Below are 17282 nucleotides of genomic sequence, written 5' to 3'. Positions count from 1 at the left end.
AAAAGGTTGATGGGTAGGCTCCAGGATGTACACATTTATAGAGGGGCAACTAATATATTGGATCATTATTTAGTTGTAACTACAGTTACAGTAAGAGGTAGATGGGAAAAGAGGAAAATGGCAACAACAAGTAAGAGGGAGGTGAAAGTGTATAAACTAAGGGAGGAGGAAGTTCGGGTGAGATATAAGCAACTATGGGCAGAAAGGTGGGCTGGTGCAAGTATGAGTAGTGGGGGAGTTGAAGAGGGTTGGAATAGTTTTAAAAATGCAGAAGTATTAGAATGTGGGGCAGAAGTTTGTGGTTATAAGAGGGTGGGTGCAAGAGGAAAGAGGAGTGATTGGTGGAATGATGAAGTAAAGGATGTGATAAAAGAGAAAAAGTTAGCTTATGAGAGGTTTTTACAAAGCAGAAGTGTTATAAGAAGAGTAGAGTATATGGAAAGTAAAAGAAAGGTGAAGAGAGTGGTGAGACAGTGCAAAAGGAGAGCAGATGATAGAGTGGGAGAGGCACTGTCAAGAAATTTTAATGAAAATAAGAAAATTTTTTGGAGTGAGTTAAACAAGTTAAGAAAGCCTAGGGAATGAATGGATTTGTCAGTTAAAAACAGAGTAGGGGAGTTAGTAGATGGGGAGATGGAGGTAGTGGATAGATGGCGAGAATATTTTGAGGAACTTTTAAATATCGACAAAGAAAGGGAGGCAGTAATTTCATGCACTGGCGAGGGAGGTATACCATCTTTTAGGAGTGAAGAAGAACAGGATGTGAGTATGGGGGAGGTGTGTGAGGCATTACGTAGAATGAAAAGGGGTAAAGCAGCTGGAACTGACGGGATCATGACAGAAATGTTAAAAGCAGAGGGGGATATAGTGTTGGAGTGGTTGGTATTTTTGTTTAATAAATGTATGAAAGAGGGGAAGGTACCTAGGGATTGGTGGAGAGCATGTATAGTCCCTTTATATAAAGGGAAGGGGGACACAAGAGATTGTAAAAATTATATAGGAATAAGTTTACTGAGTATACCAGGAAAAGTGTATGGTAGGGTTATAATTGAAAGAATTAGAGGTAAGACAGAATGTAGGATTGCGGATGAGCAAGAAGGTTTTAGAGTGGGTAGGGGATGTGTAGATCAAGTGTTTACATTGAAGCATACATGCGAACAGTATTTAGATAAAGGTAGGAAAGTTTTTATTGCATTTATGGATTTAGAAAAGGCATATGATAGAGTAGACAGGGGAGCAATGTAGCAGATGTTGCAAGTACAGTGAACCCCCGGCATTCGATGGCATCGGTATACGTTAAATCCAGTATACGATACATTTTAACGCAAAAATTTTGCCTCGCCACTCGTTAAAAAACCTGCCACACGCAATTCGTCCGAGACGCGTCCACGTGTGGTCTGAACTGCCCCGTGTAAGTAAGTAAGTAAGTTTATTCAGGTATACACAAATACAGTTACATAGAATTATCATACATAGCAGTATATGTGTAGAGAACCTAGGATAACCCAAAAAAGTCAGACAGAGTGACTTATTTCCATTGGGGTCCTTTTACCTTATTATTATAATATAAAGGTTATAATATTTTCTTATTATTCTATAATGAAGATAACATCTTCAGTGTTTACAAGCCAGCCAGTGTGCTCACATCTAAGCATACATTCGGTACATTCTATATTATCACAGTGTTTTTGGTGCTTGTTTCTGCAAAATAAGTCACCATGGGCCCCAAGAAAGTTTCTAGTGCCAACCCTGTGGTAAAAAGGGTGAGAATTAGTATGGAAATTAAGAAAGATTTTGAAGGGTTTGGGGCTAACCCTAAGAAGCCTGTGCCAGTTGTGGAATCCACTGTGCCTACCTCAAAAATTAAGGAAATGTGTGCAAAGTGGGTTGAACTGCAAACTTTTATGAATGAAAATCACCCTAACACAGCTATTGCAAGCAGTGCTGGTGACTATTACAATGACAATGTTGTGGCCCATTTTAGACAAATCTTAAAGGAACGGGAGGTACAGACCTCTATGGACAGATTTGTTGTGCGACAGAGGTCCAGTGACTCTCAAGCTTGTCCTAGTTGCATGAAAAGAAGAAGGGAAGTAACCCTGGAAAAGGACTTGCTACCTCAAGTGCTAATGGAAGGGGATTCCCCTTCTAAACATTAACAACTTCGACACTCTCCCCTCCATCAATCATCACCAGATCTTCATTAAAGGTAAGTGCCATGTATTCTATTGTTAGTAGAGTATGTACTACTAACTGTGCATGTCTTCTTCAGTTTGTGTGCATTAAACTTAATATTTCATGTGGTAAAACTTTTTTTTTTTGGGTGTCTTGCACGGATTAATTTGACTTCCATTATTTCTTATGGGGAAAATTAATTCGCCTTCCGAAAATTTTGGCATACGATGAGCTCTATTGAATAGGTGATAAGTTACTAAATGCTGTAAAGAGTTTATATGAGGATAGTGAGGCTCAGGTTAGGGTGTGTAGAAGACAGGGAGACTACTTCCTGGTAAAAGTAGGTCTTAGACAAGGATGTGTAATGTCACCATGGTTGTTTAATATATTTATAGATGGGGTTGTAAAAGTAAATGCTAGGGTGTTCGGGATAGGGGTGGGATTAAATTATGGGGAATCAAATACAAAATGGGAATTTACATAGTTGCTTTTTGCTTATGATACTGTGCTTACGGGAGAATCTAAAGAAAATTTGCGAAGGTTAGTGGACGAGTTTGGGAGTGTGTGTAAAGGTAGAAAGTTGAAAGTGAACATAGAAAAGAGTAAGGTGATGAGGGTATCAAATGATTTAGATAAAGAAAAATTGGATATCAAATTGGGGAGGAGGAGTATGAAAGAGGTGAATGTTTTCAGATATTTGGGAGTTGACATGTCGGCAGATGGATTTATGAAGGATGAGGTTAATCATAGAATTGATGAGGGAAAAGAGGCAAGTGGTGCATTGAGGTATATGTGGAGACAAAAAAAAGTTGTCTATGGAGGCAAAGAAGGGAATGTATGAAAGCATAGTAGCACCAACACTCTTATATGGGTGTGAAGCTTGGGTTGTAAATGCAGCAGTGAGGAGGTGGTTGGAGGCAGTGGAAATGTCCTGTCTAAGGGCAATGTGTGGTGCAAATATTGTGCAGAAAATTCAGAATGTGGAAATTAGGAGAAGGTGTGAAGTTAATAAAAGTATTAGTCAGAGGGCTGAAGAGGGTTTGTTGAGGTGGTTTGGTCATTTAGAGAGAATGGGTCAATGTAGAATGACATAGAAAGAGTATAAATCTGTAGGGGAAGGAAGGTGGGGTAGGGGTCATCCTCAAAAAGGTTGGATGGAAGGGGTAAGGGAGGTTTTGTGGGCGAGGGGCTTGGACTTCTAGCAGGCATGCATGAGCGTGTTCGATAGGAGTGAATGGAGACGAATGGTATTTGGGACCTGACGAGCTGTTGGAGTGTGAGCAGGGTAATATTTAGGGAAAGGATTCAGGGAAACCAGTTATTTTTATATAGCCAGACTTGAGTCCTGGAAATGGGAGGTACAATGCCTGCACTCTAAAGGAGGGGTTTGGGATATTGGCAGTTTGGAGGGATATGTTGTGTATCTTTATACTTATATGCTTCTAAACTGTTGTATTCTGAGCACCTCTGCAAAAACAGTGATTATGTGTGAGTGAGGTGAAAGTGTTAAATGATGATGAAAGTATTTTCTTTTTGGGGATTTTCTTTCTTTTTAGATCGCCCTGCCTCGGTGGGAGACGGCTGACTTGTTAAAAAAAAGACAAAAGGTACAAACAAAGCCACTAACATGCAGGGGCATTTTGGGCAGACTAATCCTAATGCTTACAGACTACTTAATACTAGTTGGTGGCCCGTGGCCTGGTGGTGAAAGCTTTACATGGTGAGGGTCTGGGTTCAATTTCCGGCAAAGGGTGGAAACATTGGGTGTGTTTTCTCACAACAGTTGACCATGTTCACCTTCAAAGATCACAACGCTGTATCTACCTCATCTGCTAGAAAAATGAGAGGATGGATAATGAGAATCTTCAAAACTAGGGATGCCAAGCCTATGATGATTCCCTTCAAATTGTTTGTTCTCTCTACACCGGAATACTGCTGCACACTAACTGTCCCCTTCAAGGCAGGCGAAATTGCTCACCTGGAGAATGTACAAAGAACGTTCACAACACATGTAAGTATGATAAAGCGCCTAAATTACTGGGAACGGTTGAAGCCCCTTGATTTGTATTCCCTGGAACACAGGCGAGAAAGATACATGATAATATAGACTTCTAAAATCCTAGAGGGATTAGTACCAAACTTGCATGCGAAAATCACTCCCTATGAAAGCAAAAGACCCGGCAAGAGATGCAACATTCCCCCAATGAAAAGCAGGGGCATCACAAGTACACTGAGAGACAACACAATAAGTGTCAGAGGCCCAAGACTGTTCAACTGCCTCCCCTGGCTGGCTGTCTTCAAGAAGGTACTGGACAGGCACCTAAAGTCAGTACCTGACCAGCTGGGCTGTGGTTCGTACGTCGGTTCACATGTGGCCAGCAGTAACAGCCTGGCTGATCAGACCCTGATCCACCATGAGGCCTGGTCACAGACTGAGCCATGGGGGTGTTGACCCCCAAAACCCTCTCCAGGTAAAGCATTAAATAGCTTATTTTAGTTTTTAAAGAAACTTGGATTTGATGTATTTGTGTTACCAAATCTTACTGACCTTTGGTTCCTGAGCAAGTAAGTTGATGACGTTAAGATTTGTTGATCGTTTCTTCCTGTTGTCGTTGCTGTCCATGTTGTGGAAGTGGTACACTGGTGGGTTGGTGAACACCTGCACATAACACCACTGTACTTAATATTTTTAAAAACTAGTCTGACTTTCTTGGGTTATGCTAGGTTCTCTACACATATGCTGGTATGTATGATAATCTATGTAACTGTATTTGTGTATACCTTAGTAAACTTACTTACTAAAATGTCTAAACATAATTTAATAAACAGCCTGGTTGATCAGGCCCTGATCCACTATGAGACCTGGTCACAGACTGGGCCACGGGGGCATTGAGCCCCCGAACCCTATCTAGGTAAAATGCGAGATAATCCTGAAGGAACATGAAAAAACTTGCCTACTAACTGCATTATATTTGGAGTTTCACTCTAAGGGAAATTAACTGATAAACAGGATAGTATGGTAATGATATAAACAGAAAGATGGACAAACACACTGTCATAAAGGCAGTACTGAATAATGTAAGTCATGTAGAAGAGGACACATAAGTACAGTTCAAGACACTGAAAAAATGTTTCACCACAAGTGGTTTTTTCAGTCTTGAAGAAACTACTTGTGGTTAGATGTTTAGTTAATAAATGTCGTGAACTGTATGTATGTCTTTATCAACATGCTGCTATCACCACACTCCTACAGTATCAGTACTGTATAGTGCTGGGCAGTGCCAGTCTTCATGTGAGTGAACATACCACATAAGAGATAACTAGGCATTGCTATTCATTCTGTGAGTATACATACTAACAGAGATTATTGGGCAGCACTGCTCATTTTGTGAGATAAAATACCATAATAAGATTAAATATACCCAAATGTTGCACAAGTGTCTCATTTGTCAATCATAATAAGACAGTATTGGTCATGGTCACTCATTTTCTGAGTGAAACAACTGCTAAAATAACAGTACAGACATGTGTTGCTTAATGACTGGGATATGTTCCGAGAAATGAGTCATTAGGCAATTCTGTTGTGTGAATGTAAGGGAGTGTATTTACACAAACCTAGATAGTATAGCCTACTACACACCTAGGGTACCTGGTTTGTTTTTTTCATCATAAGAGTTGCTTGTGAGCAGATAAAGCACAAGATTAAATCAAACACAAGGGAAAATGATGTTATCAAGACATGCAGTAAATATGAGATGTATGAGGCTTCTACTAGTGTAAAATAGCACACTGTTTTACAGTAAACTTTTTTTTTACAAGTAAAAAGAGTACACTCTAGAATAATAATAAAAATTATAGTATATTAACTATATAAACCAGTAACATAGATATTTATTATTATTATCAAGTGTTATGTACTGTACATAACTGTATGTGCTATACTTTTATATGGCTTGCAGTGAAGTAGGTTTCTTTACACCAGCATCACCATTGTTGTATATGCAAACTGTCATTGACCAAAGTGTCATTATGTGGCGCATGACTGTACTCAGCAATGCCATTCATCAGTGAAACAAATGCAACAGTACCACTTATCAATATAGTATCATCATAAATGTTGTGCAGCTGAAACTCCAGCAAAAACTATGGTCTCAGTGCTCCACCCTCATCTTAGGGTAAATATATAGAATAGGTTGGTAGGTTAAAGAGGTATAAAGCCTACTGACTATACAAGGGTAATTAAGGCTTCATGTAACCTTTTCACTGCCAGGTTTACTTTAATCCCTATTTTAGGGAGTAAACTCTCAACACACGCATACATATGAAAAACAGTTCAGACTGGGTCTAATAACAAAACAGCAGACAACACAATACATGTTAATACTTACTAATCTAATAAAGAAGCCTAAACAACTGTACTATGGAAGCAGATTTAATGAAATAAAAGGAGATATGAAAAAGACCTGGAAAACCCTCTCTGAAATCCTGGGCTCTAGAAAACTTTCCAGAAACAGAGATATAAAATTTACTAAACCAGATGAACCACAAATCCAGCCTCAGACATACTCAATGTCTTCTCAGCTATAAGAAATAAACTAGCAAGCAAAATCCCAACATCTAATACTCAGGCAAAAGACTACCTCACTGGAAATTACCCAAATACTCTATCTATATCTAGCTCCTACTGAAGTCTCATTCAATAGAAGTCATTAAAAAACAAAACAGGAAAACTAAATAACTTGCCACCACTCGATGTACAAAAAAAGCAGCTCATGTGCTGTGGCCCATTACTGCAACTCTGTCTGATGAATCAGTAGTCTTCCCATTCACCATCAAAGGAGGTGATCCATCTGAAGTGAACAACTATAGACCTATATCAAACTTGCCATTACTATCTAAAATCTTTGAAAAAATAATACATAAGCACGTTTACTCCTACATAATATCTCACAACACACTAAACCCCTGCCAGTTTGCATATACATACTTGCTTTGGTTCCCAGCCTTGACAAAATTGGCAGCAAGATATTCTGGACACAGTTTGTGAGCAATTTTATAAACTTGATTTAACTTCAGTGGTTTTACTGTGTCAAACATTTAGCATATCTAATTGTTGTAATTCATCATGGCTTACATGTTCTCTTGGACCCAGGTCCAGTATGAATTTTACCATTTTGTTCTGGGTGATTTGCAGTCTATATTTCAGTTTTTTCTGTCAAGGCAGAGTACCATGAAGAGCAAGCATAATCCATATGACATTGTATAAGGGCTAGACATAGGGCCCTACGAGCCTCAGTAGGTAGACACTGTGCTTGTCTGAAGAGGAACTTCAGTCTGGCATTCGCAGTCTTTACTACGCTGTTCCCTATCAATTCTCCTGATATGCATGGGTCAAAGGGGATTCCCAGATATTTTACTGAGGAAACTGAAGTGATGGATTCCCCATTATACTGGACATTAAAATTATTTGCCCTTCTCAGTTTTTATTTCATGCCAGAGTATGGCTTCCATTTTCCTGAGGTGTAACGATAGTTTATTGTCTACTAATTTGCTACAGGACTCCAGTTACAGTGTTGCTACATTAGCTATATCTTGTAAATACCTTTGTAACTTGTCATGATTGTGACCAGACCTACCTGGAGTTCATTACCTTTGTAAATTGTGAGTTCATTACCTTTGTAAATTGTGAGTTCATTACCTTTGTAAATTGTGAGTTCATTACCTCTGTAACTTGCTCAGCTATCAAAACTTTGGAGTCCAGTCCCTGGACCAATTATGTACCTCTGTAATCTTTTGACTACCGCCCACAGGATGGGTATAGGGTGCATAATAAACATATTAAACTAACTTGTGGGTCTTTACCTGACACTAACAGAGCACTGTCATCCACATAAAGTAGGAGTTTGCACTTGACACTGATGGGCATGTCGTTTACATAACACAGGAATAATAAGGGGCCCAGAATACTACCTTGGGGAACTCCACATGCTATCGGTAAGTGTTCTGAACCTGTTTTGTTGATTTCGACATTTTATTTCCTGTTGTAAAGATAGGATTTAAACAAGTCTATGAAACCTATGCCAATAGCTTGAAGTGTCTTACATAATATATTGTGGTTGAGAGTATCGAAGGCCTTTTGCAAGTCTAAGGTTACCATTCCTATGAAGTTCCCTATCAACATTTCAGTTCTCATGTAATCCATCAGATTAATTAGGGAGGTGTCGGTTGAATAAGATCTCCTAAAGGCTGGTTTGTAACATCTGTAACTATGAAGAATGTTGTTGTCATTAACCCTTAAACTGTCCAAATGTAGATCTACGTCCACGTGCGTGGGGCTCCGAACGTAGATCTAGGTTTTTTGTTTTATATGCTTTCAAATGGGAAAAATCAAGGTCGGAGCACTACGCAGGTGAACGTAGATCTACATTTGGACAATTTAAGGTACTTAACTACTTGACAGTATATTGCCCTCTTTAGAATTTTGGATATTACACTGAGTATACCAACAAGCCTATAGCTGTTGACATCAGACCTACTATTTTTCTTGAAGATAGGAGTAACTCTGGCCTCCTTGAACCCCTCTGGTACAGTATTAGTGGTGATAGATAAATTTAATATGTGAGCAATGGGGATTGGCAGTACAGAGGCACCATCTTTTAGGAACTTAAACGGGATATTATCTGGGCCAGTGCTCTTAGTTGGGTGTAACCTGCTTAGTTCTTTTAGCATGAAGTCATGAGATACACTTACTAGTCGACAACTGTTCGGGGTTACCCCTTTATTGGTTTAGTATGTTTTAAACTTATCAGTCTGTGCTAAAGGTATTTTTGATGCAGCCTAGCTGAGAAAAATACACCTCTCAATGTATATATTCAGAGTGCATATAGAATAAAAAGCTGAGAAGAGAAAGAGATAATAAAAAATAGAGAGGGGAAAAGTACATCAAGATGTTAGAGAGCTGCCTCCACCTACTTTAGGACAAAACATGAATACAATTTTAGGAACTACAAAATACTGAAGGATCAAAGGGATCATTATTTCTGTACAATGGGAGAATTTTCCTACTTGAAATCAAAGTGTAACTAAAAGTGTAACTAAAAAGTCAAAGTCAGTCCTTATCGGGCAGTGTTACTATGTTCTTGATTTATATATGGTATATGGATTGCCCTTAGTGGCAAGACACTATGTAATTATTTATAGAGAACCACAAGGGTCACCAATAACCCTGATGATGCTCTTGATTTATATATTTGTAATAAACGCATAAGATAAACCAGTTCCATATCTATATATATTTTAGTATTATATAGTTCTGGGCCTAATTTAGGTCTACCCAAAATACTGTGCATACTATAGGTTTTTCACAAGCCTATAGAGTGCACAGCATTTTGGGGCCATACTCAGCAGCAGAACACCATAATGGTGAGTATTAGACATGGTAAAATTCTTGCCCTCAGAGGGTAAGACAGTACGCAAAGTAGAAGCTTTGCGGTCCAGTCCCTGGACCCATTATATACCATTATAATCCTTTGACTACCACCCACAGGATGGGTATGAGGTGCATAATAAAGATGTTAAATTATCTAAAGTAGAAAAAAATAACAACTTTTAAAAGAGGGTAAAGTAAAGTGAGTAAATTGAATAAAAATGGACTATAAACTTCATTGCTGAGAAGTGTAATGTAATGAAAAGTAATGAAAATTTGGAGTGAACAAAGAGAACCATGGAAATTACAGATTATGCGATACAACTGGCAGTTTCCCACCAATAAAGCATAAATCAAAGAGGGAAATGTATTAGAAACCTTCAAATCTTGCAAGAAAATAAATTTCATAGCTAAGAAAGAAAGACTGAGGGCACAGGATTCTTATTATTATATTAAGGGGAAGTGCTAAACCTATTGGGGTTATGCAAAACCTGGGGAAATAGGCAATTATGTTCAAATAAAGAAACGGGAGGAAGGTTGAATTCGTTGGATCAAGTGCCTTCCTGGGCATCAAGGAATCTTCCTTGAGGGGTGAAGGCACAGGAAATGTCAACATTGGATGAGATGATGATGACATCATACAGAACAATATCATAAAAACTGAAGAGGAAAATAGGCAAGATTTCTATAAACCATTAATGAAAAACTGTCACAATACTAAACTACAACAATGAATTTGACCAGAGAAAGAAGGGAGGATAAAAGAGAATAAAGAAGAAAATGGAGAATACTAGAGAAAGAAGGGGTAATGGAGGATAAAAAGAAAGACAAGAAGAAGAAAAGAGAAAGATGGGAGGAAGCAGGAGGGACAAGAGGAGATGGCGATGTTGTTGCTGATGAGAAGCATGTTTCATACTTGACGAACATAATGCAGGTTATACTTGTGTGCCAGGTACTTAGCATGGGGCTCGCCACCATCCACCTCCACAGCCAAGTGATCACTCAGCCAAAGCTTGCCATTAATAGCCTCGTCCTGGAAAAAGGATCATGGTTAAGGTGGCAATAGTTTTGCTACATGAGCTATGAAAATTATGGAGTTCTTGCCAGAAAAGACATAACAGACCTTGTGGTATTACCAACATTGAGTACAAGAGCAGTGTATCACATACAACTTGCCTCAACCTGTCATGTTAAATACACATATAAATTGTCACAAATAAGACATTGCCTAAATATTTTTCTCCAACTTTTCAGTTTTATTTCCCTCATAACTTGAGAATGCTTTGTTTGAAAGAAGTCATATTTATTGATGTTGGAATCTGTGTCATAACTGAAGAATGATTCATTTAATTGGCTTCAAAATTTTACCAAGTGTATGTTTTTGTGGAAAATTGCATTTATCTGAATGTAACTAATTATGTACATAACAGTAAATGATAACAAAGATAATTATTATTTATCAATGTTACATAGACAGACAAGTAGGAATTTGGGACACCTAGGTCGCAAAAAATGTCCCCCTTCGATACCTACCACTGTCATAACCACAAGTTGCTCTGGACCAATTAATTAAATGAAATATACATACACCAGGAATACTGGTAAATATATAAATTTGTGGACTGTATATTAAAAATAATAAATGGTTATATATATACACAATTACATAACAGAAGGTAAATACCTTACCACCCTTTATATACAAAAAAGCGTCACAAGTACTATCACCAATCATTGCAACACTCTTTAACAAATCCATTGAATCCTCCACCTTCTCTACAGTTCTCAAAATAGCAAGGGTCACCCCGATCCATAAAGGAGGAGACCAAACAGAGTTGAATAACTATAGGCCAATATCCAATTTACACCCTCTCTCAATTATTATTATAATCAAAAAGAAGCGCTAAGCCACAAGGGCTATACAGCACCCTCTCTCAAAAATCTTCGAAAAATTAATTCATAAACGAATCTACTCCTACCTCATCTCCCAAAACATACTCAACCCCTGCCAATTTGGATTCAGGCCTAATAAAAATACTAGTTTAGTTAGTTTAATATGTTTATTATGCACCCCATACCCATCCTGTGGGCGGTAGTCAAAAGATTACAGAGGTACATAATGGGTCCAGGGACTGGGCCTCAAAGTTTTGATAGCTGAGCAAGTTACAGAGGCAATGAATTCACAATTTACAAAGGTAATGAACTCACAATTTACAAAGGTAATGAACTCCAGGTAGGTCTAGTCACAATCATTACAAGTTACAAAGGTATTTACAGATTACAGAGGTACACAATGGGTCCAGGGACCGGGCTCCAAAGTTTTGATGGCTGAACTAGGTACAAGGTAATGAACTCACAAGTTACAAAGGTAATGAACTCACAAGTTACAAAGGTAATGAATACTGTAAGAATGGTTACTTACGTTTATACATGGCTGCAATCATGAACAAATTTTAGAGTAATGAGCAATTCACACTTCCACACCCGGTCACAACTGTAGTGAGTTATTGGTGCAAATGTTGATTGCTGAGTCTCTCTCTCTCTCACACACACACACACACACACACACACACATACAAATTCATACACACACACACATAAACACACACACACACACACACACACAAACTCATACACACACGCACACACACTCATACTCACACACACTCATACACACACTCACACTCATACACACACACACTCATACTCACACACACACACACACACACACACACACACACACACACACACACACACACACACACACATGCACACATGTGGTAATGCTTTATTTACAGCTAGCAAAGTCAGGGTATTTCTCCAGAATGGTCTGTAATATACCACTGTGGATAAAATACTTAGCCATTTCTTGAACACTTCTGAGTGAGTTGTTTCTAAATTCATTAATTTTATCGCACTCCAGTACATAATGACGCAGGGTGTGACAATAATCCATCTGGCAAAGTTTACATTTCGTTTGGTCTACATCTGGTGGTGGTGATTCAACCTGCCAAAGATACTTGTAACCCAGCCGGAGCCGGGCGGTAGTGACATCCAAGAGTCTGCTTATTTTGTTGGATGCACCATAGACATGTGGCTCCTCCTGCATGATAGAATGATGATAGATGGACTCACTGGTGTCAATCTCCCTGAGCCTTAAGTCCATAAAATTCAGCTGAAGTTCTTTTCGTATTATTGTTCTCAAACTACTACCTGACAAGCCAAGATTGTAATCTACTCCCTCTTTGAAAGCATACAGCTTAGCCAATTTATCAGTTCTATCATGCATCTGAAGACCAATGTGAGATGGAATCCACAGCATGTGCACTCTGACTCCACTGTCCACAATCCTACCATACCTGTGTCTGGCTTCTGACACAAGCATGCCACAATTTATGCTTAATGAGTTGAGAGCATTTATGGATGACAGAGAATCAGTTACAATTAAACTGTCAATCTTTGATACATAGATGCATTTCAGTGCAAGGAGTATGGCAAACAGTTCTGTCTGAAGGGTAGAGGCCCAATTATTGATGCGTGCTCCAATTTCTTTAAGAGAGCCATCACTCTGTACGACAACAGCAGCACTACCAGCTGCACCAGTGGATTGGTGAACAGAACCATCAACGTAAATAATTTGCGAGAGTGTGTGCTGTGTGACTAAGTTATCAATACAGCTTAAGGCCTCATGTTTGGCTTCAAGGCGAAGTTTTGGTTGTGATTTAAGAAGTAGTTTGGGGGGAAATGGAGGAATGGTAGTTTGGAATGGGGTAATATTCCATGGAGCGGAGAAGTGCCGCTGTTGCCTTACTTGACATAGATCATGTATCTGATTCATGCGGAGGTCGGTTCCAGTCTTTTCGATCCATCTGGAGGAGTGTTCACCAGTGCTGAGGAAAGTTTGGAGGGCTTCTGTGCAGGGGTTTGAATGAGCTTGCCTGAGCATATTAACCCCAATTAGGATATTTCTTTCAGTAACACGATCTCTGATGCTTGGAATATCAAGTTCTTTTTGCATATTTAAAATTTTGGCAGTACGAGGGCATCCTAGGATGATCCTCATTGCTTCGTTCTGCAGTTTTTCCAGCCCTCCAAGCTTCCAGTCAGACACAAGAGCAAGTAGTGGCGCAGCATAATCAACCAATGATCTAATATAAGCAAGATACATCATTTTCACAATTTTAACATTAGCACCATACCTGGGGTGAAGCCCTGCCACAACTCTAAGTGCTCTTAGTCGTTCTTTGTATTGGCGACAAAGTCTTGTTACAACAGGTCCAAGTAGTGGAACCTCAAAGCCTAGATACCTGTATCTGCTTACATATTCTAGAAGAGACCCATCATGCAATTGGATCTGACGAACTGTGCCTCTCTGTCGAGGAGGACGCCTATTGAGTATCTTTGTTTTATCAGTAGAGATTATCAACCCCAGGTCCTGACACGAGGCTAGTACATGATTAAGAATGTTTTGGGTGTTGGAGAATCCGGTGGTGTGAATCATTATATCATCAGCAAAACTAATCACATAATTATGGGGCTGACTAGGCATAGCATTAAGTAATGCATTAATTAGAATATTGAACAGTGTGGGACTGAGCACACCTCCCTGTGGGGTTCCTAATTCAAAGTCTTTAGTTACACTTCTATGTCCCTGGAACAACACAGACGATTTTCTGTTGGACAGGTAGCCTTTAATCCAGCGGAGAAGCCATCCTCCAACATCCATTCTGGCAAGTTCACTAATTATTACATGTCGGTTGGCTACATCGAAAGCGGATTTAAGGTCAAGGAAGGTAGTGTAGGAACTGTCAGTGTGCAGGGTGAGAAAGGTGGCTATGCAATGATGCACGCTCCTTCCATGCATGAAACCATGTAACCGGGGAGACAAAAATTGTTTGATTCTGTACATGAGACGATTAAGAATCATTCTCTCAAATGTTTTACACAAGCAGCTAGTAAGAGATATTGGGCGAAATGCATTTTGTTGATTGGGCTTAGGAATTGGAATGATGAGGCTGTTGGTCCAAGATTGAGGGAGCTCCCCAGTTACATAGCTCATGTTATATAATTCAAGTAATGGATTACCTGGTACTCGACACAGCAATCTGAGTATGTTGTAAGTAATACCATCCTCACCAGGCGACGTGGAGTTGCCCTTAGTTAGCGCTGCATCAAGTTCATAATTAGTGAAAGGAATGTTGCAATCATCTGCCTTACTGAGCATAAAGCAAACAAGTCTCTCCCTTGCATCATATTTATCATTTAATTTTGCCTGTGTGGTACTGGGAAGATTGTCATAGCTAGATGTAGCAGCCCAAGCACTGACTAACTCATTCGCCCTATGCAAGGGATGAGGGTGCGCGATCTGCCCAGTTCGTTTACCCTTAATTCTATTTATGTCCCTCCATGCCCGGCTAAGTGGGGTGTGAGCATTAAGACCGTTGACAAATTTTTCCCAGTCGGTTTGCCGCAGCTCTGTCATACGCTCTCTGGCAGCAGCAAGGGCAGTTTGGAAGAGCCTCAGCATTCCAGGGGTACGATGTTTTCTATAGGCTAGGCCTAGTCTGCGAGCAGTACGTTTCAGTGTACGAAGTTTAGAATCATTGTAATAAGTATGGTTTTTGAAGGAGGTATGATTATTACGGAAGTTTGTTGGGTTTAGAGTACCAAGAGGTTGCAGTGGCGGCTCTAAGTAGTTCTGAATACTGCTCACAAGATCATTGTTAAAGGTCTCTACAGAGGAACACTCATAGGAATTATACCAGTCAGTCACATGTGCAACAAAGTCATCATGCTGATCTGTGGGAACATTAAAACGTTTCCGTTTGAATATCCCACCAGGAAGGATAGTATTACCAATATCTAGAGAGGTTAGCCTAGGGAAATGATCAGACGCTATATCTGTTACAATGGAAGACTCACAACTGGCAGAAGTAATGTTGAAGCCCAGGCACAGATCAAGGACGCCTCCATAGATATGTGTGGGTTCAAGGTCACCTACAATTTGGACATTATCGTGACTGTTTAAGAGTGACAACAGTTGATTGCCATTACGATTACCAAACTGTGAGTTTCCAATGCTTTTGTGTCTCGCATTGTAATCGCCAATAATAAGAGTAGGCTCAGAATGAGCACAAGTTGGGAGCTCCAAGTAATTAAATTTATCAGCAGGAGCATACAAGTTAAATATGTTGAGAGCAGAGTTCCCTATATAAATCCTAACACCGTGATATTGTAGCCCCTCTGTTTTCTTGTGTGCAAGAAGTTGATGGGGAAGTGATTTTTTAATATATAGAACACAAGAGTTAGTAGATTTGAGGTTATATGCAACAAATGATGGTAATTTAGGGGGTTGGGATTTTTCAGGGACTCTGCACTCTTGTAGACACACAACATCAATGGGTTCGGTGGTTACTTTATGATGAAGTTCAGGAAGCCTTTTTCTAAGTGATGCAATATTCCAGCTTAATATAGAAAGTTTATACGAGTTTTGATCCATTATAGTAGTCCTGGGATCATCTTGAGTTTCTCAGCATAATGAAAAAATTGTTCATATAAATAGCAGACCTTATCAATGTCAACAGTGCTACCCTTGTCCATGAGTTTTGCAAGTGCACCTCCAGTTGTAAGGCCTCGTGGGAGTCTTCGTAAACCCAGAGCATGACGCTGTTTATGTGTGAATGTATGATAGGTGACACCACCACCACTCACATTCCCTCCTCCGCTAACATTACACGCAACACTACAACTGTCATCACCAGCGCCACTACCAACATTGTGTTCATTACATTTGTCAACAGTATTGTATTCAACATTAATGTCTATGTGACTAACCTCATCACACTCTGCACCACCACTTATATTATGCTCATCACTATTACTAACATTATAGACACCACCACTCTCATCACACTCTTCACCACCACTTAAATTATGCTCATCACTATTACTAACATTATAGACACCACCGCTCTCATCACACTCTTCACCACCACTTAAATTATGCTCATCACTATTACTAACATTATAGACACCATAGCCCTCATCACACTCTTCACCACCACTTATATTACGGTCATCACTATTACTAACATCATTGACACCATAGCCTTCGTTATGATGCTCACTACAGTTATCAACACAAGTATTATATTCGTCATTACTGTGATTAAGAACACCACCACCACCTTGTTCAGCAGCCTTACACTTGCTTTCACAAATTGTGACAATCTTGTTATTGGTACACTCTACACATCTTTCCTTGTGTTGTTCAAGTTGTTGTTTCAGGAGTAACTGTTGTGTTTCCAGTATTTTTATGCGCGACATCAGGTTGTATACCACAGGAGCAAGACTTGGAACATCTGGAGACGTGAAGTCCCGGTCAGCTGAGCTATTTGGCTGACTGTCAGCTGACTCAGCTAGGCTGGTATTGACAGCCGATGTGATGGGGGTCTGTTGACGTGCTCCCCAGGTGAGGTGCTCAACCCCATTGTCTGAGGGCAGGCATGAGCCAGTATTCAGACCCGAGGTACCTGGTAGTCCTGGGGGGCCATTATGAGGGGTACAGGGTGAAGTGCGGTTGGCTGCGATGCGATCAGCCCTCACACTGCAGTCAGCATGAGCTGCTGTGACTCCTGAGGTCTTACAATTGATACATTGTTTAGCAACAGTCTGTTGCTGT

The 17282-nt window shown here is 39.7% G+C and overlaps 1 protein-coding gene across 9 annotated transcripts in view; it reads right to left on the bottom strand.

The window, feature by feature from the left end:
• Window positions 1-17282, bottom strand: part of LOC128684126 (furin) — a gene marked incomplete at its 3' end in the record, with an annotated part of 153162 nt that overhangs the window by 69223 nt on the left and 66657 nt on the right. For 4 of the 9 annotated variants that reach the window (XM_070088745.1, XM_070088749.1, XM_070088752.1 and 1 more), the window contains 2 exon segments: window positions 4724-4834; window positions 10518-10634. In XM_070088745.1, coding sequence (XP_069944846.1) covers window positions 4724-4834; window positions 10518-10634 — 228 coding nt within the window. 9 annotated transcript variants of the gene reach the window in all.

The sequence above is a fragment of the Cherax quadricarinatus genome, chromosome 2 (assembly GCF_038502225.1).
Source record: "Cherax quadricarinatus isolate ZL_2023a chromosome 2, ASM3850222v1, whole genome shotgun sequence".
Lineage (NCBI taxonomy): Eukaryota > Metazoa > Arthropoda > Malacostraca > Decapoda > Parastacidae > Cherax > Cherax quadricarinatus.
The sequence above is the reverse complement of the archived record's forward strand: the minus strand, read 5'-3'. Positions and strand labels throughout refer to the sequence as shown.